Raw genomic sequence first — 25358 nt, 5'->3', positions numbered from 1 at the left:
CTGTACAGATCTGATGTCAGCATGTGCATGTATTTAACATTAATTTACTTTTAAGATAATCCTCCTTGCTTTTGCTGCTGTTTCCTCCAGGCGCCTCGTGCCAGTTCAGTCCTGGTTTGGACATGAGCAACAGTACAAATTGGTCCAACATTCCATCTGTTTTGTTGCCAACGGTACCATTCTTGTAGCAGGCAGCTGCAAAGACGTACCATACATTTGCAGTTGTGCTCCACCTGGTGGGGAATGTGTGCAGTCTTACGTATGTGATTGCAATGTGCTGTCTTGTCTTTGATATTATGTGGACTTCATTGAGAAATTAGATTGTGTTTTGCAGCATGTTCTAACTCAGATCTTAAGCAGAATAATTTTGTACTTGTGCTCCTTGTGTTCACAGCAATCAATCACTTATCTCTGGGAAGGATGCAGACATGTGACAGGTGTTTCTGCATTTGGTTGCCTCTTGGAACTGAAGAATCCCAGAGTGAAATTGCATTTGGTGGATGACAATAAATTATTTGGAGTGGGGAAATCTGTTTGGAGTCATATGTAGCACAAAGGGAGATGGTTGTAGTTGACATCTCTGCAGGACATCCTCAGGGTAGTGTCCTCTACAAAATATCTTCAGTTATTTCAATAATTTTCCCTCTATTATAAGATTAGGTACTGATGATTACCAATGGTCAGAACCATTCATGACTTCCTGGTGCTAAAGTAGTCAGTGTCCAAATGGCGCAAGACTTCGACAGCATTTAGACTTGGGTTGTTAAGTGTCAAGTAATATTTGCACTGTACAAGTAGCAGGCAATGACATCTCCAACAAAACAGAATCTAACCATTGCCTCATGTTCTTCAGTGGCATTGCATTGCTGAAAAGCCCACTATCGACATCCCAGGGTTATCACTGACCAGAAACTGCACTGGACTAGATATATAAATATTGTCGGTATACAAGAGCAGGTCAGAGGCTGGGGGTTCTGCAATAAGGAGCTCTTGTGTCACTTGGAAACTTGACCTTCAAGTCAGAAGTGCAATGGCATGTTCTCCATATTGCTTGAATGAGTGCAGCTCCAACAACACAAGCTTGACACTATCCAAGATAAAGCAACTGCCTGATTGGCACCCCATCTCGTTGTTTGCAACCACTAATACACAATGGTAACAGCATGCATTATCTATAATATGAACTACAAGAACATCTGCAAGACACCTTCATACCTTACAACCCCTGATTTTTACCCACCTAGGAGGAAAATGGCAATAGAAGTATGGTGGCACCACAATTGCTGGTTAAAAATCCTGAATTCCCTTTATAACAGGACTGTGGATGTGTGTTCAAGAAAGCAGTTTGTTATTCCAACCTCTGGCAGTAAGGGATGAGCAATGAATGTTGCCTAGCTGGTAACCCCTACATACAGTGAATTTTTAAAATGGAGATGGTTGAAGAGTGAACACAATTTAAAGAATATAGAGTGTACTACTTGCTTTCATATTTGTACACTATTAATTTATATGCAATATCTAATCCAGTTACATTTGTTTGTTTTAACAGAAAAAGATCTACAAGGATCAGATGGAATTTATGTTGCAAAACCATGTCTTCCCACTATTCAGCAGTGAGCTCGGCTACATGAGAGCAAGGGTGAGTAGGTGTACTCAAGTTCCCCATTTCAGCCCTTTGCAGTTGGTTCAATATAGGATCAGTCTGCCTTCTCTTACTTCCATGTTTTGTCATCACATTCTTTAAGTGAGAACAGACTGAGGCAGTAGCAAACTAACAAAACAATTCTATTTTTAATGGGACAGGACTGCTGGCAAGGCCAGTGTTGGTCACCAAACCCTAACTGCTCTTGGATTAATTAGCTTGCTCACTCATTTGAAAAGGCAGTACCCCACTGCCTTTGCTGTAATCCTGCATTTCCCATGGCTAATCCACCTAGCCTGCACATCCTTGGGCATTACATGGGTAATTAAACTTGATTAATCCACCTATCCTGCATATCTTTGAACTGTGGGAGAAACCAGAGCACCTGGGGGAAACCCCCACATACATGGAGAGAATATGCAAGCCCTGCATATGCAGTTATGCATGGGTGGCGTTGAACCTCTTCCCTGACATTGAGGTAGCAGTGCTAATGATTGAGTCACTGTGCCACCCAGTGTGCACATTGTACCAGGAAGGGATAAGCCATGAGTCCTGGCACTAGGATAAGACAGACCAACAAATTCTACCTGTTGACTGTTCTTGCTCCCCAGAGTTGTGGTGGTGCATAACAGGTTAGAAATGTTAAGGAGAGCTCAAACTTTGTGGAAAGCATATTTGGGAATCAGCTAGGAAATAATTGATATGCATTTTATAATACTTCTATTAATGAAGAGTTGCAAGGAGCAAAAAGCCTGGAGAACTTTATTGAGATAATTATCTTTCGAGCTCTGAGATCAGATTCTGGTGAATGAGGTATGTCAAGTATTAGGCCATATTTGGGAAAATTATCATGACATCATACGGTTTAAATTAATTATGAAAAGGTGACCCTGAACAATCTGAAATGAAAATAGAGCGAACCAACTTTAGTGGCTTGACAACATTTTTGTTGCTGGTAAATTGGAGTTAAAGATTGACAGGTAAAACTAAACTTGAACAATGGACTTTTAAGAGGAAATATAATCCAGGTAGACTTCCACAAGGAGAGGTTGCACAACAAAAGCCAGAATTCACTGGATGACAAAGCATAGAAATAGCGATAAAACTGGATGTATGGTAAATGCCAGTTTGATAATGCAGGTGAGAATCAGGTTAAATATCTGCTTCAGAGAGAAAAGAAGTTGAAAACTTAGAGTATGAGAAGATGCAGACAACTAACATAAAAATAAATTGGAATAGTTTTTTAGGCATAGAAACAGTAAAACAAGGAATTAAATGAGCTGGGCTGGTTAAGGAGTGAAAAACGAGCCTTATAAGTGGAAATACAGGGCTTTGCTGAAGTGTTGAATGACATCTTGCATCTCTTTTACCCAGGAAGGTAATTCTTACCTTAAGATATGGAGTTTGAATGCAAGAAACTCATAGTGAGCCTTTGCTAGCTTGGTCTCCAATAAAGTATTGTGTCCAATCTGAGCATAACTTTCTGAAGGATATGAAGACATTAGAAAAGATATGGAAAAGTTTTGAGAATGTTTCTCAAAATGAGGACAAGTGATTTGATCAAGGAAACTTTTAAGTACAGACAGTAGATAATTTTTTTCCCCTTATTAGTGGAAGGGTTGAGAACCTGAGGAAAATGATTTAAAGTGAGTAGCGAACGTTCCAATGGCAACAAAAGGACGAATCTTTTTATATAGCAAATGGTTTGAGTCTGGTGTGCGTTGTCTGGAAATCTAGTGGAGCTAAATTCAGTCATTCCTCTGAAAAGAGAACTGATTAATAATCTGAAGAGAATAAATTTGTGAGATTAAATAAAATCTGGGAGTGCAACTAGCATTCTCCACAAAACTGATACTGACGTGGGCCAAGTGGCTGCCCCCTACATTGTAACCATACTAAAAAGATATAATGTCACATTATAGTCTTGGTTAATGGCACTTTAACAAGACTTTAACTGCTGTAACTACCTGGCAACTTGCGTAATATGGCCTTGCCATTAATATAATCAGTGAATGTTGGTTGCCCAATAGAAATGACTGGTCACTGAATCACAGGTAATCAAAGTGTGGGGAGTGTAACATTTGACCTTTAAACTTTTCTTTTTAGGCTTGTTGGGTCCTTCATTATTTCTGTGAGGTTAAGTTTAAGAATGACCAGAATCTGCAGACTGCACTGGAGCTGACCAGAAGGTGCCTGATTGAAGATAAAGAAATGCCTGTCAAAGTGGAGGCTGCTATAGCTCTTCAGGTCCTCATCAGTAACCAGGAGAAAGGTAATAAAATCCAATTCAGACTTCCCCTCAATATAGCATTGATTGTGACATTCATCTACCTGTGACTTTGAGAGGGGTAAGATCAGGTGAAATGCAGTGAATTACTGATATTAGTTCAAGATCCTTAAAATTATGGTCATAAACATCTCTAAATTAAATCAACCACTAGATTTTTATGACACCAGAATTGTTCATATTAGTTCTAATGCAAATTTTCTACCTAGAAAATTCAACATTTTTGTCCTTCAGCAATTGAGCTCGTTGTTTAACTGTTGTTCGTGGACTTTTGCAATAATCGAATTGGTCATTAACTGTCAAGGATTTTGAGATATTCTGAAGCTGTTAAAGATGCTATAAAAATGTAGCTTTATCTTCCTTTTCTTAAGAAAGAGAAGGACCTAACCTGCCCAGACAGGAAACAGACTTCAATGGAAAGTAAATTGAATAATGTGTTGTGTTGTTTAAGCAGTTTAAAATCAGTTTGCCTACATTTCTATTCATCAGATGCAATTGTGCCTGGCATCAGGGAAACTTAGGATATGTCTATTATTTGTTCTCAAGCCTTTACCTTTAAGTCTAAGTAATTCTGAGAAAAACTACTACATATTTTCTCCTTCTGCAGCCAAGGAGTACATCAAGCCTTTTATCAGACCTGTAATGCAGGCCTTGCTGCACATAGTAAGAGAGACTGAGAATGATGACTTAACTAATGTGATTCAGAAAATGATTTGTGAATATAGTGAAGAAGTAACCCCCATTGCAGTGGAGATGACTCAGCATTTGGTAAGCAGTTTATGTTCAATAAGCTTGCATATTAAATAATATTGTCCATGATAACCACAATTTCAGAGAGCTCTCCTTCTGTATGCTGTCTCCCATTTGCCATACTGCTTAGTCACCTTAGCTTTGTTCTGAGCAATTGAACCATTGCTTATTTCAATTGTAATAAAAGTGAACTATAAAAACAAACAGTTCCTTCAGCTGATCCAGAGATTTATAGTAAGATTAGAGTTTTTGTTTTAATGTAGGCAATGACCTTTAACCAAGTCATACAGACTGGCCCAGAAGAGGAGGGCAGCGATGATAAGGCAGTAACTGCAATGGGAATTCTTAATACTATTGATACACTCCTTACGGTTGTGGAAGATCACAAAGAGGTTGGTTCTTCAGATGGCAGGTTTTATTTGAACATATGTTTGTTACTTACTGGATTGTTTGCATAGTTAACCCTTGATTAGGTTTGCACCCTTGTAGTTTTGGCCTATAATATCTATTACTGAGTCAAGTTAATGGATTTTGAACTTCTCCTTTCAACTTCAGATCACGCAGCAGCTGGAAGGTATCTGTTTGCAGGTTATTGGAACTGTCTTGCAGCAGCATGTGCTGGGTATGTAATGACTTTTACATCAGTGCAGCACAGTTATCTTGTGGTTTGTAGATTACTAAGTCCATGTTCTTTTATTTCAGAATTTTATGAGGAAATCTTGTCCTTGGCACACAGTCTGACTTGTCAGCAAGTCTCACTACAGATGTGGCAACTTTTGCCTCTTGTTTTTGAGGTGTTCCAACAGGATGGTTTTGATTATTATACTGGTAAGGAAATAAGCGTGGCTCATATTTGTTGTGCACAAGACATCAAAAGAAATTTATGTAGAAACAAAGTGGTGCATGGCAAATATATATGCAAATAGGTATAATATCCATGTATTCAACTAAGTAACAAGAACCCAACAAAATTGAATAGTTGATATCTAGTTGAGTATTCTCCAAGTATGTATGTCCATTGTCAGTCATTTCTGCCTGACTTAGTTTGATAATTCTTGGTCATGATGTTCAATTACAGAAGCCTGTAACATGGAATTCAGTGCTGGCTGATTCATAGTTGACAGCATCAATAGTCTTCCCTGGCTAAAGTTACATAACTAGCTTAAACATATCCCTGAGTTTACTGATGGTTGATTTATTGTGCTGGATTTAACATGAGATGTTCATATCATAAGCTCCTTTTGTGTTGAAGTAGTTGTTCGATTGCTAAAACTGGCAGAAAATTACTAGGTAATGACTTCTAGTAAATGTGAAGTCATCTCTTGTGAAAAATGCATATGTGGGGTATTTGGGCAGTGTCAAGTAGAATGGATGGCATACAACATGCTGTATTTGCAAACACAACGTCCTTTAACAAAAAGTACCAAGTAGCTATGGAATTGTACCTCAGCAAACTCCAACTTCAGAAAGGTGAGAGGCAAAATAGTGAGCAAGAAATGAAAAGCAGATAATTAAGAAAAAAGTGTATTATTCGTGTAAATTGACACATTGAGACTGTTTTTGGTATTAGGAATCAAAAGTTTAGTTAAATTTAGAACAGTTGTCTTTGTGCTTTTTTATTTCAACTCCAGCTCACCAATATATCAAGTGGGATATTTGCTCGCAATCTTTTCGAAGTAAAATAATTCTGCAAATTTATCACTGTTTTATTAATACTTCAATTGATTGTGGAATAAAACAGAATTGAGAGGTGGGACTGTTGGTTAATAGAGCAATGTGCCTGTTAAAATTGATCTCTCTCTCTACTCTTAAGGTATATAGGTGTTGACCATCGCTTATTGTCCTTGACTTGAGTGACATGTTCGGCTATTTGTGAGGGCCTTTCAAAATCAACCACATGATTGTGGTTCTGGGGATAAATATCGGTCACACTAAGGAAGGATGGCAAATTTCTTTTCCTAAAGAAAGTAGTGAACTAGGCAGTATGATGCAACATAGTTTCATGGTCACCATTGCAAAGGCCATCTTTCCATTCCAGAGTGATTTTATGAATGAATTTAAATTCAACCAGCTACCATGGTGTGCCAGACCACTCTCTTCCCTTTTTTGTCGTTGTAAGATTTCAACAGAAACAACTCACGTCCCTCAATGTTTGTCAATTAAATAAGAATCATATTCACCTCTCAGCTTCCTGACTGAAGGCTGTAATGAAAGTTCAGAATTCTGTTCTTTTAACTTAACGGTAGATCATAAAACTATTAAATTCAAGGATGTCAATCCTTTAAGAATTTTGAGATGCTGATTAAATTGTTCTGCATTTAGAACATTTTCAGTTATGATATTCTTCCAGTAAACCTATAAAATGGTCACTAATTTTTGAGTTTGACTGTTCAAAACTTCAATATTACAGATATGATGCCTCTCTTACACAATTATATAACCGTGGACACAGATACGCTACTATCTGACACCAAATACTTGGAAATGATTTACAGTATGTGTAAAAAGGTAAGTCCGTTTGTCATAAATTGAGACTCGAAAATACACAACTTACAAAGTGAGAGCAAGTCATTAAACAGCGTGAATAGTCCATGGTACCTTGCAAGTCAACAAATACATAGGCTTACATTAATGTAATGTGATTCAATGCCTCCCCACCTCCATCATCACTCAGCTACAACCCCTCCCCCTCAATTCTGCTAATCGTATTTTAAGAATGCATTGGTCTATTATTTTGGTGGTAATAACAATAAGCAAAAGGGAAGCTAATACTTCAAGCCATTGAAATTGAATAATTCCACCAATTTCAAGTCGCCGAGAGCATTTGCGTTACAGATAATGAAATGTGCTATAATTGTGTATTTCTTTGTCATAAAATGCTGAGACCTTTGGATATTTGGTAAGCATATGGCCACTGTTGCCTTTGTCCATGAAATGTGAGCCCTCGGCCTGTAAGTTTCTCACAGGCCCAACCTTTCCACTTCTGCACTCTTATCTCTTAAAGTCTAGAATTTGATTAGTTTTGTTTAAACTTAGTTAATCTAATGAACCCTCAATGTGTTTAATGTCCTGTGAACATATGCTGAAGTCCTTCTGACTGCCTTTCCATAGCAAAAAGTTTATTTATGTTCAAAGTATAACTTACAGCCCATTCCATGTTAATGTTCCTTTGTTTTCCATTATAAGTGACCATGTTATTTTTGGATTTCTGAATAGTATTAGAACTCCTTGTTTGTGAGCCAGGTGTGAATGTGTACTGGAGGCACACAACAGTGACAACACATTATTTTGAAATTAAAATACTGTATTTCCAATTTTTCCCTGGGTCAGAGCTATACAGCATGGAAACAGATCCTATGGTCCAACTTGTCCTTGTTATGTTTTTTATCGTGAGAAAGCATATCTGTATCAGCAATACTTGTGTGGTGAGAAGAGAATGGGGATGATGACTGCATATAGAATATATTCTGTTCATCAAAAACTTTCTTGAAATCATACTACTACCGCACCATTCACCCTCTAATTGCAAATCAGTTGCACTTCTTGAGGATGGCCGTTTTAGTAATGGCTGGGGAAAAAAACAAATTTGAGGTACTATTAACAGCTGTCAGGGCCATAATGTTAACTTTGCATGGACATGAATGACCAGTCTTACAGTACATTTTTGATTAGAAAAATCCAGAAAGCTGCTATTTCTGAATTTATTTTCTGGAGTTGAGGTTACACCATATCTACAAATTTCAAGTTTTATTTCCGATTAAAAACATTGTGAAATTGCTTTTGCTTTCCCCATTTCTTCCTCAAATTTTCAGTCCAATTTGCTAACTTCTAATTATGTTACTTTTAATCTTGTCTATTGCGTCCAGTGGGTTCCCTTATGTTTATCCCCACCAAATCTGTGATCTCCAAACAGTTAGTTTGTCCAGGTTGACTTTCTTGAATGACATGCTTGCAGTAATGTGGATGTGCCAGTGTTGGACTTAAATGGACAAAGTTGAAAATCATATGACACTAAGCTATAGTCCCAACAGGTTTATTTAAAAATACAAGCTTTCGGAATGCTGCACCTTCATGTATTGCTGGGGCAGGATACTTAGCACGTAGAATTTATAAGTAAAAGGTAGAAGTGTCACACAACGGATGTGATGTTTTAGACCTAGATGGCTGTTGATTCTTTCACCATTAGAATGGGATGCAGGTTTAGATTGATTAATATGTAAATCCCAGAATTTCTTGCGAGTCATTTCCCTGAGATGGGACGGAATGGTAGTTCAGTGATTAGCACTGCTGCCTCGCAGCACCCGGAACCTGGGTTTGATTCTAGCCTTGAACAGTTGTATGTGTGGAGTTTGTACATTCTCCCAGTGTCCACGTGGGTTTCCTCCCACAATTCAAAGATGTGCAGGTTAGGTGAATTGGCTGTGTTAAATTGCCTGTAGTGTTCAGGAATGTGTAGATTAGGTGTATTAGTTAGGGGTAAATGTAGAGTAATAGGGTAGGGTAGGGGAGTGGGTCTTGGTGGAAAACTCTTCAGAGAGTCTGTCTGCAAGTAGTAATCTGCAAATGTAAATTCATCCCATAGACTTAAATGTGTGGGGGAAGGAGAGAGAATACAGAGGAACCTCTAGTATCCAAATACCAATTATCCAAAAATCAAATTATCCGAAGGAGAGCTCAAAGTCCCTACAGAAATGTGTCCCCAACACTGATTGTGTCTTTTGTTTACAGTGATGTAAAGTGCTGCTGAGAATAGTCCTGGACTGATGGGAGAGCAGCCAGCATCTCTAAATGACTGACTGACCTCCCATCATCCCTCTCTCCCTCCCCATACATTCCCTGGAGTTCGACACAAGGGTGTACCCTAAATTTCCCTTCCCCATTGTCTTGTTCAGTTCAGGTGAGGGTGGGACGACTTGTCAGAAAGGTGTGTGCGCACGCGCGCTATGTGGAGACTCATTACCCCCCCCCCCCCCCCCCCCCCCCCCCAAAAAGACAGTCGCAACAGCAGCAGTTTTGTTGGTGTCCTGTCTGGCTGCTCAGAGGGGGTGGGGGGATCTGTGTTGGATGGGTTTTGGGGCGTGGGTGTGGTGTGCGGTTGCCCTGTCTGAACAGGGAGCAGACCTAATTGAAAACTGAGCCCCAGAGAAAAGGCACTGAATAGATTAACCAAATAATCAATTATCTGAACAAAATAGTGCCTCATCCATCTCGTTCAGATAATCGAGGTTCCCCTGTATAGTGTGGTGAGGTCACCTGTAGTGTGACATAGATCCAAGATCCCAGTTGACCCCGTCCTCATGGGTATCAAACTTGGCTGTCAGCCTCCACTCGGCAGCTCTACACTGTTGCATGTACCAAAGTTCACCTTGAAGGACGTTCACTGTAAGATCCAAGGTTTGAATGACCTTGACCACTGAAGTGTACCCCCACTGGGAGGGAACATCCCTCTCTGATTGTTGCGCAATGTCCATTCATCCATTGTCATTGCATCTTTATGGTTTTGCCAATACACAATGTGTTGGGGCATCCTGGCATATAGCGAATGAGATAGGCAATATTGGCTGAGTTACATGAGTGCCTGCTGTGCACATGGGTGGTGTCCCCACTTATGGTAGTATCCTTGTCAATGCTTTAAAATGTCTTAGTGGTGTATGGTATTATGGTTGATGCCCTGAAGGCTGGGCAGTTTGCTGCGAACAATGGTCTATTTAAGGTTTGGTGGTTGTTTAAAGGCAAGAAGTGGAGGCACAGGGAAGATCTTGGTGAGGTGCTCATCGTCATCAGTAATGTATTGCAGGCTGCCAAGAACATGGTGTGCTCCTGGGAAGTACTGGATGATGAAGGATACCCTCTCGGTCATATCCTGTCTCCTGAGGAGATAGTTATGGTTTTTCACTGTGGCACAACAGAACTGGTGATCTGTCAGTTGGGTGTCATATCCATTTCTTAGGGTGTCTTTCAACATCTTCAGGTGTCCGTTGCATTCCCCCTCATCTGAACAGATCCAGTGTTTGTGTAGGGAGTGGCTTTTTTAATGTTTAGGGTGGAAGCTAGAGAAGTGCAGCATCGTGAGGTGATCTGTAGGCTTGTGGTACAGTGAGGTGCTGAAGTATCTGTCCTTGATGCATGTGCCCAAGAATGAGACTGATTCTAAAGTGTAGTCCATGGTAAGACGGCTGGTGGATGAAATGAGTTGATATCACTGTAGCTATTTCGGTGATTCCTCACCGTAGTCCAGAGGAAGAAATTGTCGTCACTGTATCTGGCGTATTGGTCAGAGGTCCTGTGCAGCAAGGAAGTCTTGTTCGAACTTGTGCATGGAAATGTTGGCATATGGGGTGCAAATGTGGACCCCATGGTTGTTCTGTGTTTTGATCAAGAACTAGTTGTTTAAGATGAAGATATTGTGGTTGAGTATGAAGCAGATCAGTCTTAGGATGGTGCCTGAAGATTGACGGCTGTGGGTATTGAGTACTGAGGCTGTTGCAGGGATGTTGGTATAGAGTGCTGAAATGTCCATTGATGGGAAATGTTCCGATTGACTGGTATGTGGGTGCTGAGTTGCTGTAAGAAATCTGTAGTGTCGTGACAGAAGCTGGGGGTCCCCTGTACAATGGAACAGTTGCCAGACAGGAATGCTCCCTCCCAGTGGGGGACTACTTCAACGGTCAAGGACATTCGGTCTTGGATCTTCAGGTGAGCATCCTCTGAGGCAGACTTCAGGGTATGCAACAACGCGGAGCCACTGAGCAGTGGCTGATAGCCAAGTTTGGGACCCGTGAAGACTGCCTCAACCAGAATCGTGTGCTCTTGCACTCACGCACCCACTCTCTTTTCCCCCCCCCCCCCCAACAAACACTCATGTCGACCCTCTTCTCACATGCTGTGTCTCACTCACACTTGTCTGCATATACTCTGTCACACGCATGCACGCAGTTTGTGTGCCTTTGTCCCTCACCTCCATGCACATAAGTCTATGGAGTGAATTTGTATTTGCAGATACATTCTATTTTCAAAAAGTGCATCATGTGTAGGTAGTCAATGTGACATTTTATAAATTCCTACTTTGATAATAGAACCAGTCTGACTCCGGGTTGGGGCACAGACTCTAACCTCACACATTTAGTGCACACTGGCTCATTGTTTTAGCCCTGCTGCCTCTCAGCGCCAGGGATCTGTGTTCAGTTCCAGACTCTGACTGTCTGTCTACATGGAGTTTGCACATTCTCCCTGTGTCTGCATGGGTTTCCTCTCGGTGCTGTGGTTTCCTTCCATAGTCAAAAGATGTGCAGGTTTGGTGAATTGGCCATGCTAAATTGCCCATAGGGTTCAGGGATGTAGGCTAGGTTCATTAGTCCAGGAAAATGTAGAGCAATATGGTAGGGGAATGGGTCTGGATAGTGTGCTCTTTAGAGGGTAGGTGTAGCCTTATTGGACCAAATGGCCTGTTTCCACAATCTAGGGATTTTGATTATCTGAGCTGAGCTGTTACTTTTTTTATACTGATAAAACCTTTAGTTATCTAAGGGTAGTGACTTGAAAGAAATTCTGGAATTTAGAAATTAATCTACTGAAACCTGCATCCCCATTTTAAGTGATTAAAGACTGAACAACTATCTAGGTTTACCTAATGCATCGCATCAGTTGTTTGCCACTTGGATCTTTTACATATAAGTTGTGTCCTACATATCCTGCCCCATGAGACGAAGGAGCAGTGCTCCAAGAGCTTGTATTTTCAAATAAACCTGTTGGACTACAAACTGGTGTTGTGATTTTCAACTTTGCTTTCTGTAATGATTGCAACTAGGTCAGCTAGGTGGACCTCATTGAATGAGTTCCTTGACTGGGGATGTTAAGCTTGTCCAATGATGGAGTCCTGGCTGACATAAGAATCTGAGTGTTGCTCTGAGGGAGCTGGATCAGTGCAAGTCTGGTGAATCTCAACAGGTTTGGCAGCTTCTGTGAAGAGAGTGTGTTAATATTGAGTCCAGAGTGACCCCTCTTCAGATTATATTGTATAAGGACGGACTCTTTTAATTTTTGCTGTTAAAAACAAAGGACTGAAATAATTGTTTTTAAAAAGCAGTGTTTGAAAGAGTGGCTGTAGGTCTGAAAGCAAGTAATCTGATAGGCATTGTAAACAGCTGTGAACAACCAGTAATTGAAATAAAAGTTGCAGATAGTTGGGAGCAGAGGATATTTACTCATATAGCTCTTGTTGGCACCAGTAAGTTGGTTGGTCTGCGGAATAGTGATGGTAATTCATAACAAACCATTTGCTTTGCAACAATTACACAATTGGCTCAAAGGTGACTGAACAGCTTGGAGCTGGAAACAAGTTACTGTGATTCCATGGAGTTGACAATCGACTGTGCTCCTGATCTGCATGCACTTCCGCAATCGCTAACAATTTGTTTATACAATAATTATAATGTAATGGAACAGATGCTTCACAGGCCTGACCTTGTAGTTCCACTAGTGGTGAATAGTGAGAGGTGGTCAGTTGAGACTGATTCTTTTGTCCTGAAAGCATCTCCTGATTTTATTGCAGTTCCAACTGGTTGTTCCAAGGAGCAGTATAATTGATAGTTACGCTGTTTGAGTTCCCACTTCTATCTCTAACGTGAAAATAAACTTGCGGTCAGGCATTTGATGGGGCAAAGCCTCCTATTCTGTACTTGAGCTGCTCATGATTAAAAGAAACTGGCAAATTCCTGGAGCATGTTGCTTGATTGTAGCAGACTGCTCAGGAATGGTATGCAGATTGGGATATATAGTGTAGAAGACACACATTGAAACCAGCTGTTTAAAGCTTCAGTGATTCTGCCGTGCATGCTAATGCCCTATTAATTTTAAAGTTCTAATTGTTGAAATTGTTCACCACTATTCATGCTATTTTATTTAGAGAAAAATTGAATTTAATTCTGTTATTAGGTATTAACAGGAGATGCAGGAGAAGATGCGGAATGCCATGCAGCTAAACTGTTAGAAGTGATAATTCTACAGTGCAAAGGACGTGGCATTGACCAGGTGAGAAGAGTATGATGGCAAATAGCAGCATTGATAGCCCTTCAATAAATCTGACTTGAAATGTTTGAAGACATTCCCTCCCACCCAAAGAAAAATACTCAAAGCTTTTAGTATTGTAGATGTTGCAACATCTGAGTTTTGATTAGAAGTATGGCTTGTTTTACTTTAATACTAATCTTTTGACCAATGGAAATTTGAAAACTAACCTTTTCTAAGTTATTTTTGTGCAGCAGTTTGTGTTTTTAACTTAAAAAGCAAACAGCTAATAGTGACAAAACACAGAAGTTTTAGAAATCTTCGAATTAATACAGCACTGCCTCAGCTATTTTCCACAAATAGGTTCAGTTTCTTGACACGGCAGACAAAAAATTAAAGCCCCAGATTAGTTTCCTGTGATGAGTTAATGATTTCGGGCAGCTTTGGTTATCTTCCATTGCTAATGTACATGACTGCTGGAGAGACAGACCTGTTGAATGAAAACATACTTGAGCTTGCCTATAGTCATCCACAGTGTGTACTCCCTAATGTTGTACGAATGCCCTTACAAATAGTGACCACTTGGGCAGATACGGTATTTTGCCCCTTGAGGTGAACCAGTCAGGTAGTGTTGGAATGATTCAAACAAAAAATGTTATTGTCCACAAATTTGACAAAGTAGTCACCAAATAAGATAGAAAAGATATTTAGGTGTTAACACAAAAGTAAGTCACTTAGCACTAAATGTATTTTACAAGCTGTATTGCCCTGATAACTTGCTGGTTTGATATCTTGACAAGTTGGAAGACATTCTCTTAAACTTTGTTTCTTTTTAAATGTGTTTCACCTTGTGGTTTGCAATGTATTTTTCTTTTCCCCCACAGTGCATACCTCTTTTTGTGGAAGCAGCACTTGAGAGGCTGACCAGAGAAGTCAAGACCAGTGAACTAAGAACTATGTGTCTGCAAGTTGCCATTGCTGCTTTGTACTATAATCCAATCCTGTTGCTGAATACCTTGGAAAATCTTCACTTTCCCAACAACACTGAGCCAATCACCACCCAGTTTGTTAACCAGTGGTTGAATGATGTGGACTGCTTTTTAGGGTAAGGGTTGCAAAATTGAGATGGAATGGATATCCAGTTTATGTACTGAATTGGGAATATTGCACATTAGCAATTAGATCTCAAATACCAAACTAATGTGTAACTTTTGTTAGCAGTGGGTTAGAGCATTAGATTTGTATTTGCCAGAGCATTTCGGGAATGCACAGCTGTCTGAAAGGATTTACCACAATGGCTTGTGTACTGTTCAGTTAAATAGAGTGGAGATTTGGGAGAGTGTAGGTTAAGATTGTGGTATTTGAAGTGTTCCTCAGATGAGGTATCTTGGGATCAATATTCAAGGTCTGCAAATTAGAAAATAGATCTTGTAACATTTTGAAGTTAAGGTGTATTTTTCTTTCTTCTCTAAACTGAGCTAATGCAGAGCAATAACTTACAAATTACCAAGGGACTGATCAGGTAACAAGTGGGAACCAAGCTGTTGATCCAATCTTTCAGCTTTTGAGACTAGAAGGAAAGTAGCAAGGTGGTATGGAGAGGAATGTTATCAAGGAGAGGATGTTCAAAAGATAGAAATAGCGATGCTGAGAGTTGGCCATGTTGAAGACATGCAATGGTCCAAAATCTAAACAGCACGGGGTGCAAGACATCAGAGAAGTTTTCAAAAGTGGGAAGATGTCAAGTTGTAGGAGTTGTCCATCATATTAATATAATGGCTTCTTGACTGCGAGTGTATCTGGAGTACAGCTCACAGGGCTTTAAGGGTGTAGGTGTTAGCAGCCCTGAAGACCTAGAGTTTGCCAATGGAGAGGCATAGTCAGTGTTGCCAAGGTGTCTCAAATAGATTCCAGTATTGTACAAGAATGTTCAGCAAAGGTGAGGGTATTCTGGAATTGAAAATAGGTAATCTGGGCATTGGTGTTTTAAACTGAGGATTTCAAACTTAATTCAAGATTGAATGGACATCAAGTTTGTACATTGTCAAATTTGACAATCTGCAGGAAAGGGTTGAGATTTTCATGTTATTTAGACTGAGAAGGAAAAGGAAGAGAGGTTGCAGCCAAACTTGGTGTCAAAGCAGGTGTATTTCCAGTACACATTACAAGAAAGTTATGATTTGAAGTTGTTGGTCCCATTTCTAAATATTAGGGAACTGACAAAAAGACGTGTGCCTAAGTTGATATGAATAGCTAAACACTTAGCTGAAATAAATTCAGAAAATGTCCAGACTTTAACCTGAGCAAGTGCAACACGTCTGGGTGACTATATATTTTTCATTTTCATTATTTATAGCTAATTTAGCCTTTTGTTTTAAGCATTTGCTTTTTGCAAAATATTACACAGCTACAATGAAAAAATGGGTGGTGAGGCAGAACAGGGATCGTGGTTTTTCATCAGTGATACTTGGTACAGTCGTAGCAGTTTTGTTTTTACATTGTGTGGGCCTTTTCAGTGCCACCATTAGCCACCTGTTAGTATTGGTGTGGATCAGTGCCAGTATATTGTGAAACATTGTGTTCTACACCAGCAACAAATTCATGGTAAAAGTTGAACCATCTTCACCACCATCCACATCCTGTTGCTGTTGGCTATAAAGAGGCATTGTAGGAAAGAAGTGTTGTTCATATATAAAATCAGTATCGCTTAATATTGATGGGAGTAGAAATGTCTATTTTCCTTCCCATGCCCCATAGCTCAAATTATAAAGCCATGAGCCAGGATGTGATCTAAGATGAATCTAGTACGAACTGATATGACTTGATGATGTAATTGCCATTGGAACATCATTGAAGCCAGAGGTTCAAGTTAGTTCGGAGAAATTAAGGTCAGTGTTAATGGAAGCATTGTTTGTGAGGTGTGGCAAATTCCTGAGTGGTGGAAAATAAAGTAACTTGGAAGTGGAGAGTTGAAATTTTGATCTTCAAATTAATTTGCAATAGTTACCTAGGTTACTTTTTCTACTATTTTACTGCTGTTATAGGTTGTTGTGTTTTAAGGATATGTTATAGATGTGTCATGGTTTAGATTCAGATTTTCCATTCATTTATTTAATCATGCAACTAAAATGTTTCACTGAGTATAATGCCTATATTTATTCAAGGAGTTTCTAGTTTCCTCATCCCTGTTCATAATAAAAAAGTATTTTTCATATGTGTGACATCTAATGAACTTCTTTCTTTTCTCCAGTTTACATGATCGTAAAATGTGTGTCCTTGGTCTCTGTGCATTGATTGAACTCGAACAGAGACCTCAAATTGTGAACCAGGTTGCAGGACAGATTCTGCCAGCTCTCACTCTTCTCTTTGGTGGACTAAAGAGAGCCTATGCTTGTCGTGCAGAGCATGAAAATGACAGTGATGAGGATGAGGATGGAGAAGATGAAGATGAAAATGGTATGACTATAACTTAGGGATTGAATTTGTAGTATGAATGTTATCATCTAATTTGACTACTAAATGCTCATTCCCAGGTATGAGTTACAAGTTCTAATGATATTGTGAATTGTGGCCATTTCATGCTGATGAATCATTGTTAACCTTTTTTCTAGGATTTGTTTAACTGAACCCAACTCACGTATTTTTGACATCATTAATAAGAAAAAAGCTAGTGTTTTGAATTGGAATATGATTTGATACTGCTTTAGCTGTTTCAGCTATTGTTGAAAGCATAGAGTTTAAGTCAAAGAAATGAAGGTCAATGTTAATTAATGAAATCAAAATACTGTGGATGCTTGAACTCTGAAGCAAGCTTATTGCTGGATAAACTCAGTACGTGGAGAGAAAACTGAGTTAACGTTTCAAGTCCATTAGACTCTTTGTCGGAATTTTGCAGTTCTTCTGAAGAAGAGTCATACAGGACTCAACATAAACTCTTTCTGCTTCAGCAGATGGTGCCAGACCTGCTGAGTTTCCCCAGCATTGTGCTTGTTTCTAATGTAAGAATGTTTTGTAGAGTCTGACCGTTGCCTGAATAGTGGCAACCCAGTGGATTGCAGGTGAAAAGGTGAAGCCTTCATCTGGTAGCGGGGAGACATTAACGGGGCCAGGATGGGGAATGTGTGGGTTACAGAAATACTGTGATAGATCATGTGAAAGGTTTAAAGCTATAGAAGATAAGAACTCGGTAGTGCCATAAGCCACAATAGCTAAGGTAGAAATTTTATGAACAGTCTAAAATGGTGAAATCTTGCTGGTTAATGTTGTTACTTTTTCTCTTCATTGCTTTAGAACTGTTTTGAGTCAAGTAATTGTCAATGTGGGCAGCCTAATGTTTGCTAATGAGAAACATTTCACTGAAAAAATGTTGATATTACATCTTCGGTGGTGTTAATGTTTATGCAAATATCCCTTTTTAAAATCCTTTTTGAATGTTTCTTTCCATCCTTTCTGAGCTTGGTTCCAAAGGTTGAGTTCCCTGGGACCTTGACCAAGTGGTTGTTGTTTATGCATGCTGCTTCCATGAGTGATCGAACATCTGAACCAGTCTTTGACTCTACCCCAAAAGGATGTGACTGGAACAGATGATCAGTTGCCAGTTTTCTTCTATTTCTATGATTACTTCACCTCCTTTTGGGACACCTGAGTTCTGATGTGTTCCGAGCATCATAAATGCGCATTGGTTAGGGATGGTATTTGAGATCTCCTAGCTTGCATAACTCATAGCTACTTATTGAATCAGTTTGCATAATCAGCTAGAAAAACACCTACACTGCTTCAGTAAATCAATATATACTTTGGGGAAAAATGGCACACAGGCATAAGTAGGTTACAAAACCGTTAAGTTGTAGATGCATGGTCTTCCTATTCCATTCTCATAATCAGACAAGCTCATTACTCTCTTTCGTTTCAGTCCCATTGATGAGAGCGAGATGTGGAAACAGACCCTTCGTTCCAATTCATACATGCCGTCCAGATATCCTAAATAAATCTAGTCCCACATACCAGCATTTGACCCATATCCTTCTAAACCCTACCTATTTGTATATCCATCCAGATGCCTTTCAAATGTGGGCGGCACGGTGGCACAGTGGTTAGCACTGCTGCCTCACAGCGCCAGAGACCCGGGTTCAATTCCCGCCTCAGGCGACTGACTGTGTGGAGTTTGCACATTCTCCCCCTGTCTGCGCGGGTTTCCTCCGGGTGCTCCGGTTTCCTCCCACAGTCCAAAGATGTGCAGGTCAGGTGAATTGGCCATGCTAAATTGCCCGTAGTGTTAGGTAAGGGGTAGATGTAGATGTAGGGGTATGGGTGGGTTACGCTTCGGCGGGGCGGTGTGGACTTGTTGGGCCGAAGGGCCTGTTTCCACACTGTAAGTAATCTAATCTAATCTAATCTAAATGTTGTAATTGTACCAGCCGCCTCCTTCCTCTGGCAGCTCATTCCATACATGCATCATCCTCTGCATGAAAACATTGCCCCTTAGGTCCCTTTTTAAAATTATTCCCCTTGGGTCCTTTTTAAATCATTCCAGCTGTTTAAATCTATGCCATCTATTTTATGACTCTACCCTGGGGAAAAGACCTCCAGATCCCACTTCTCCTTAAACCCACCTCATGTATCTGTCCCTTGAAAGAAAGATCTGTCACTTGGCTCAATTCCTGTACACCATTAAAGTGATCCTCTGTCCTCAAATCTTGCTGTAGTGGAAGGTTTTATAATAATGCATTCCTTTTAAAGGAAAATTATGACATTAAATGATCTCAGAAAAAAAAAAGTGTAACAAGTAGTTTGGGTTGAGCATCTCTTTGACTTGGTAAGTTGAGCAATCGTGGTTTGATCTTTTCCTATGAAATTCATTCAATTTTTATTGCAACACGGATGATTTTGAATATTTTGCGTTGATGGTAAGAACATTTCTCACAAGTGGTGAGCAAAAACAAAATAGCGAATGAGATCACACTTGGAATTAAAAGCAAGCATGAATCACTTGCTTTCTGTAGGTAACTGTTCAGAGTGAAGGTGGTGGAAAGTGAAATAACAAATTATTTGAACAAGATATTGATAAACCAGTCCTAAACTTATAATGTTTTGTTAATGGATATGTTGGGTAAGAATGGTGGTTTACCACCCTTAATTTGCAATGGACTCCATCGCATGCGCAAGTTACACCCAACAAAAAACTTAAAAGCAAATCAGATTTGCACAGAACCCAGTGAGCCACATTCACTCTACTATAGCAAACTGAGGTTATGTTACACTGATCCAAATGTACAATTGAATCTTTATTGACCAGACTAGTTTTTTTATTTAAAAAGGAACAATCTCGACCTCCATTTGAGAAATCTCAATTTTTGTTTTTAACAGAATTAGGCAGTGATGAAGATGATATTGATGAAGAGGGACAAGAATATTTAGAAATGTTGGCTAAACAAGCTGGGGAAGATGGCGAAGAGGAGGACTGGGAAGATGATGCAGAAGAGACTGCTCTTGAAGGATACTGCACCATTGTTGATAATGAAGACAGCAATATTGATGAATATCAGATATTCAAAAGTGTATTGCAAAGTATGAATAGGTTTTGCTTTTGATTTGGTTACTTTACAACATACATTATCAGCTCACATAATCACAGTCCAGTATGAAATGGTGGATATCAGAAGCAGATCTGGCTAACTTTATCATGTGGACCTGTGGACATTAAGACCAGTTGGAGTATTTCAATTGGTGATTCTTGTTACACCTGAAAATATTTTACAAAACCTTAAATTTATCCTCTAATTTTAAATCTTACAAGTCATTTTGTTTTAAAAAAAAAGTCAAATGTGCAAGAATGCATTTGTTAACAGTTGGGGCAATAACTGATGATCTTTGGGTAATAGCATTCTGTTATCAATGCTGTTGTAGCGCAGTTTGCAGTCGTGTCACAGTCTGAATTTTCTTTTTCAGCTATTCAAAACTGTGATCCATCCTGGTACCAAGCCCTAACATGTAATCTTACTGATGAGCATAGGAAGCAATTGCAAGACATTGGAACTCTTGCGGATCAGAGACGGGCTGCTCTAGGTATTTAAGTAATCAAATTATATTAATGAAGTTCTTCGCTAATTTAAATGTTGCTTTTATTTTAAGATTTAAAATTTGCCACCCTTGATCCATAAATCACTTCCTCAATGATGGCCTTTCAAGTAGAAATGTTTTTTAACTGAACAATATAAGTTAGAATAATTGTTTACAATTCTGTACTTTTAATTTAAACAACTGGATATTTTTTTTAAAATTTCTTCTGAGAATTGAACTTGAAAATTTCAGGGTGTGTTCCAAAGGAAAGTATTTAATTTTTTTTTCCTCTCATTGCAGAGTCCAAAATGATTGAAAAACATGGTGGATACAAGTTCAATGCTCCAGTAGTGCCAGCTTCATTTAATTTTGGTGGTTCTGCCCCGGGAATGAATTGAGTTTGCTTTTGATTCATTGTACTGTGTGACTGGTTGTAGTGAAAGCTTGTGTTATTCCTTCCAGTAGTGGTTCCAAACAAAAAAAAAAATCAGTTCTCATCATCCACAAAATCCACTCAACTTCCTACTACATGGAATGGACAAAATGACCAGAGAAGTGAGAATTTGATCATGAGAGCCCTCTGGAAAAGAAAAACAAAAGTTTCAGAGGAACATCGGCCTAAGAGAGAGAGAGAGAGAGACTAGTGTTAATGAAAATAAATATCTCCAAACCATAGGAACCTGAAAAGAGGGGAAATGTCATGTTGACAGCTTATCCTTGATTTGATTTCAGGCAAGGAAATCATTGGCTTCTGGGATAATTTCAGCACGTTGGTAGTTTAGGCTAGCAGGCGCCTCCAGTGTTTACATCCATGGTAGTGTTAGTATTAGTCTGGTTTTCCACATTGAGTTCATTTTTAATGTAAATAAGACAGCAGGTGGGTAACTCTTAAAAATTGTCTCCAAATTTTCCTGTTTATGCCAAGGTTAAAAATGATTGTATTCAAATGTAGACTATCGGACACAGAGCGTAACACTACATAATGGCAAATGTGTATTTGTAAATGCATAAATAGCACTTTGATATTATGAAAACCTTCTAGCCTTCTGTATTGAATAGCAAGTTTATTTGCTGTTCTACAAATTCAAGGGATATGTGATCTAAATATAAATGGAGACATTAAGTTTAAAATGAGGTGTCTTGCCTGTAGTCACCACCGCTGGTTTTGATTGGGATTTTGGCTATAAAAAAGTCAATGATATTCCATTGCTGCTGAAAATGGCAATGCCCTCAGTGCCCTTTTTTAAGCTCTCTATGTACAAGTCTTTTTTAAAAATAATAAATTTGGATATCGTGAAATTGTAAGCGCTGGTGAGACTAATTCAAGAACAACAAAAATCTAATGGCATGTAAAATTGGACTTGCAAGCTCTAATATCCAAGTGGAAAAAAAAGTACTGTAATTGGTTGAGTGTATGGATGAGCCATCTGTATATGCAACAAGCTATTAAAAAGGAAAAATTGGATTGAACTTTGTTTTAAAAAAAAAAGGTCTTTGTTTAACTTGTGTAATGTTAAGCTTTCTCTTGAAAAGGGCCTTCAAGGTTAGGAGGAAAATGCACTGGTTATCCTTTTCCAGGCAGTTGTTTTCTCATGAATAACCAGTTCGTTGTTATCAACACAATTTAAAATGCATTGTGCACTGTTCAGGTGCTGATCACTGCAAATCATTGTTGTGCTTGTGCTAAAGTGCACAGTATGACTTCTGTAAAATAATGTTAAAATTAATGATCATCTTTTCACTTGGTTTGCAAAACAGTTGCTACTATTTAGTTACCTGAATAACAGGTTCATGTTTAAGTTGATGTGCTCCCAAAAAAAATCAATCTTGCATTCTGTTGCACTTTGTTTAAACACAACTTTGATCAAAAGATGTCATGATTGAGCAGTGGTGATCTTGTACTTCATTGCAGTAGTGTGACAGATGACTACAAAGATGGAAAAATGAACAAGTAATGTTTGCGATGAGAAAATCACGCTGGAAGGTTTGGGGAATGGATGGAAGTACCAAACTGGTTGAAATTTATACAGAAGCTATTGTAAAAAGAATATTGAAAAATTCAGAGCCAAGGATGATGAAGTTGGGACCTTGAGTACCTACCAATAAAAACCACATGGCGATATGGCAGAAGAGCATTAATTTTTGCAATTCCTGTAACCTTGTGGTGATATTCTGTTACAGAAATTTAATAAAAAAAAATTTGACGACTCCGTCATAAACTTGAAAGTTAATTCTGCTTTGTGTAATCTGGAGAGTAGGCTTTACTTAGAATGATGCCAGGATACACTTAAAATGTATCTTTAATGTAACAATAGTATTACAAAATGCATTAAATTGAACACTTTCATTTTGAACTTGTGTAAATTGTAAACACAGGAGAATATTTTGAGTTAAGACTGGTCCATTTAACTATTTGAACCTTGGCCTAAACCAACTCATTCTGATGGAAAGCAATAAGTTGAGGAAACTGCTTGTCTTAGTGTATTTCAGGGTCTGTTTTGCTGTTAAGTTTTCTTTCTCTCTACCTCTTCCGAATAATCGCCATTATAATTTGCTAATCCCAAACAATTAAAACTAATGAACTGTAGTAATGAGAAACGAACTATAAAAATACCTTTTTAAAATTGGTTAATTTAAAAAGTATTACAGCATATAAGCTGAAGTGAAATGCGGGAGCTGTTCTACTGATGCAATCCTCACCACATCATATGGCTGTGTTCTACGGATCATGAAATACTCTAAGCTGTTAACTGTTTTACATTTGACTGTTGAGTTTGAGTGATGTTAAAATCACTAGTTTCATTATATTACTGTCTAGTGACAGCTAGAAGTCTCTGGAATACTCTGGTGTCCTGCAGTACTATGCATACATACATATTTCAGGTTCCTATCCTAATGAATTATTACCTCCATACAATATCATATGATGCTAATGGAACTCTACTGCAAACAAATTGCCCCCACCTCCAAAGGAAAGGCCAACTTTGTGAGAGAGAGCTTTCTTCTATTACGAGCAAAGTGCAACATATGAGAACAGTAATGTAGATAACTAGGTCATCCTTTCCACCTCTGGGTTCAAATCTACCTTCTCGGAAAATAAACTTGCTCAAACCTTACACTCCTAATGTTAATGGCCTTTGTTTGAGATCCTAGGTAGCTACTGCATATGTGAGCCTCCACAGGGAGATGGTAGGTTATCTTTACCATTTGGCTAAGTTTGACCGTACAAACATCCAAAAGTATTCATTGCAGTGATCTGCCACAGCTTTTCCTGATTTTGTCCTTTCGTGGATATATTTTTTCTGTATTCTTAGTTGACATTTGATTGCAGATATAATTTAAGACTGAGCTAGTGTGGTATGAAATGCTGTGCATTGTATTTTTTGATGTTTTGGGGTAAAGGGGAGGAAATTCTGAATATGCAATTGGGGGTGAAGGAGCCATGAAATGGGATTGCATTTTAGAATGTAGGTGTAAACAAATGCAATGCAATCTTGAATGTGTAATTAAAATGTTCCTTTGTGTAATTTAGTCAGTCAGATGGTTGCATCTCCAAGTCCATTTCACAAGGAGGTTATGGGTGTCATAACCAAAATCTGGTTGAATTGGTGGAATTTCTGATACTGCTGGGGGTAATGCTCCAGCTTTGTCCCCAGCAACACAGATGAATTTATTCAGTCTAACTTACTGTCTTAAATCCTCAACAAAGTGAGATTTTCATCATAGGAACTTGACGTTGCTAAATATATACTTGTAAAAAGTGTCCTCACTCAGTTTTCAGACTACTAAATACACATTAAAAAATAACTACTTTGGTCTAGTAGACAATTTTGCTGAGTTCGCTTATTTCAGTACATGGAATTCTTAAGAGTTCTTTTTCATAGATCTTGAGGCTTGAGTTTAGCTTTTAATGATTGCTTAATAGTTGATAATGGATTACATTCTCGATGGTTGTTAAATTGATTTTAAATATTCTACTCTATCAATTGACAGCAAGTTAATTTGGTCCAAATGTTTGGTAATAAATCCAATTTTAAAATGTGGAGTATTAAAATCATTGCGATATACAAAAATTAACACATATTCTCAATCTAAGGGTAATTTGTTATTTGTTGACGTCTGAGGTTCTTTTCAAGAGAATTTGATGCAGACACACCAACTTGGACACTATGCTTGTCACTTTCGAAAACTGTTTTCTTTGTTCTGTTCTGAGAATTCTTGAAGGATCAAATATCTTTTAGTAATTTCAAGTTTGTAACTCAGCCACAAAGTGCAAAATGTTTCTTTGCTTTTGGCAAAAATCTGCATTTAAAAATTTGTGTTCTTAAATTTAAACGTGGATATTGATGGCTGACCAGCATTTAGTGCCAGTCACCTTGAGAAAATGGTGAACTACCTTTTTGAACCATAGGTAGATGCACAGTGCCTTTATGGAGGGAATTCAAGGATTTTGACCCAGCAACAATGATGGAATGTTGACCATATTACTATGTGAGGATGATGAGGGAAATTCATGGGTTTTGGTGTTCCCACACATCTGTCTTTGTCTTTCTGCAATGAAGTGGTCATGGGTCATCAAATGTGCTGTCTAAGGATCTTTGATTTTCTACATTG

At 38.7% G+C, this 25358-nt stretch overlaps 1 protein-coding gene across 2 annotated transcripts in view; it reads left to right on the top strand.

Moving 5' to 3' along the window:
• ipo7 (importin 7) overlaps positions 1–22970 on the top strand; it is a 61574-nt gene extending 38604 nt beyond the window's left edge. Inside the window, exons 13-25 of one of the 2 annotated variants that reach the window (XM_072592278.1) lie at positions 1550–1639; positions 3749–3914; positions 4537–4697; positions 4943–5071; positions 5235–5301; positions 5382–5507; positions 7090–7187; positions 13614–13709; positions 14570–14790; positions 16936–17141; positions 20052–20252; positions 20634–20750; positions 21045–22970. In XM_072592278.1, the coding sequence (XP_072448379.1) occupies positions 1550–1639; positions 3749–3914; positions 4537–4697; positions 4943–5071; positions 5235–5301; positions 5382–5507; positions 7090–7187; positions 13614–13709; positions 14570–14790; positions 16936–17141; positions 20052–20252; positions 20634–20750; positions 21045–21142 (1776 nt within the window). In that variant the 3' untranslated portion in view covers positions 21143–22970. Of the gene's footprint in view, positions 1–1549; positions 1640–3748; positions 3915–4536; positions 4698–4942; positions 5072–5234; positions 5302–5381; positions 5508–7089; positions 7188–13613; positions 13710–14569; positions 14791–16442; positions 16649–16935; positions 17142–20051; positions 20253–20633; positions 20751–21044 lie in introns of those variants that run through there. The other variant, XM_072592279.1, reaches the window with a different exon arrangement.
• The last annotated feature ends 2388 nt before the right edge of the window (positions 22971–25358 follow it).

This window comes from Chiloscyllium punctatum, chromosome 22 (assembly GCF_047496795.1).
Source record: "Chiloscyllium punctatum isolate Juve2018m chromosome 22, sChiPun1.3, whole genome shotgun sequence".
Lineage (NCBI taxonomy): Eukaryota > Metazoa > Chordata > Chondrichthyes > Orectolobiformes > Hemiscylliidae > Chiloscyllium > Chiloscyllium punctatum.
Note: the sequence above shows the minus strand (reverse complement) of the source record. Positions and strands in the feature narration are given on the sequence as shown.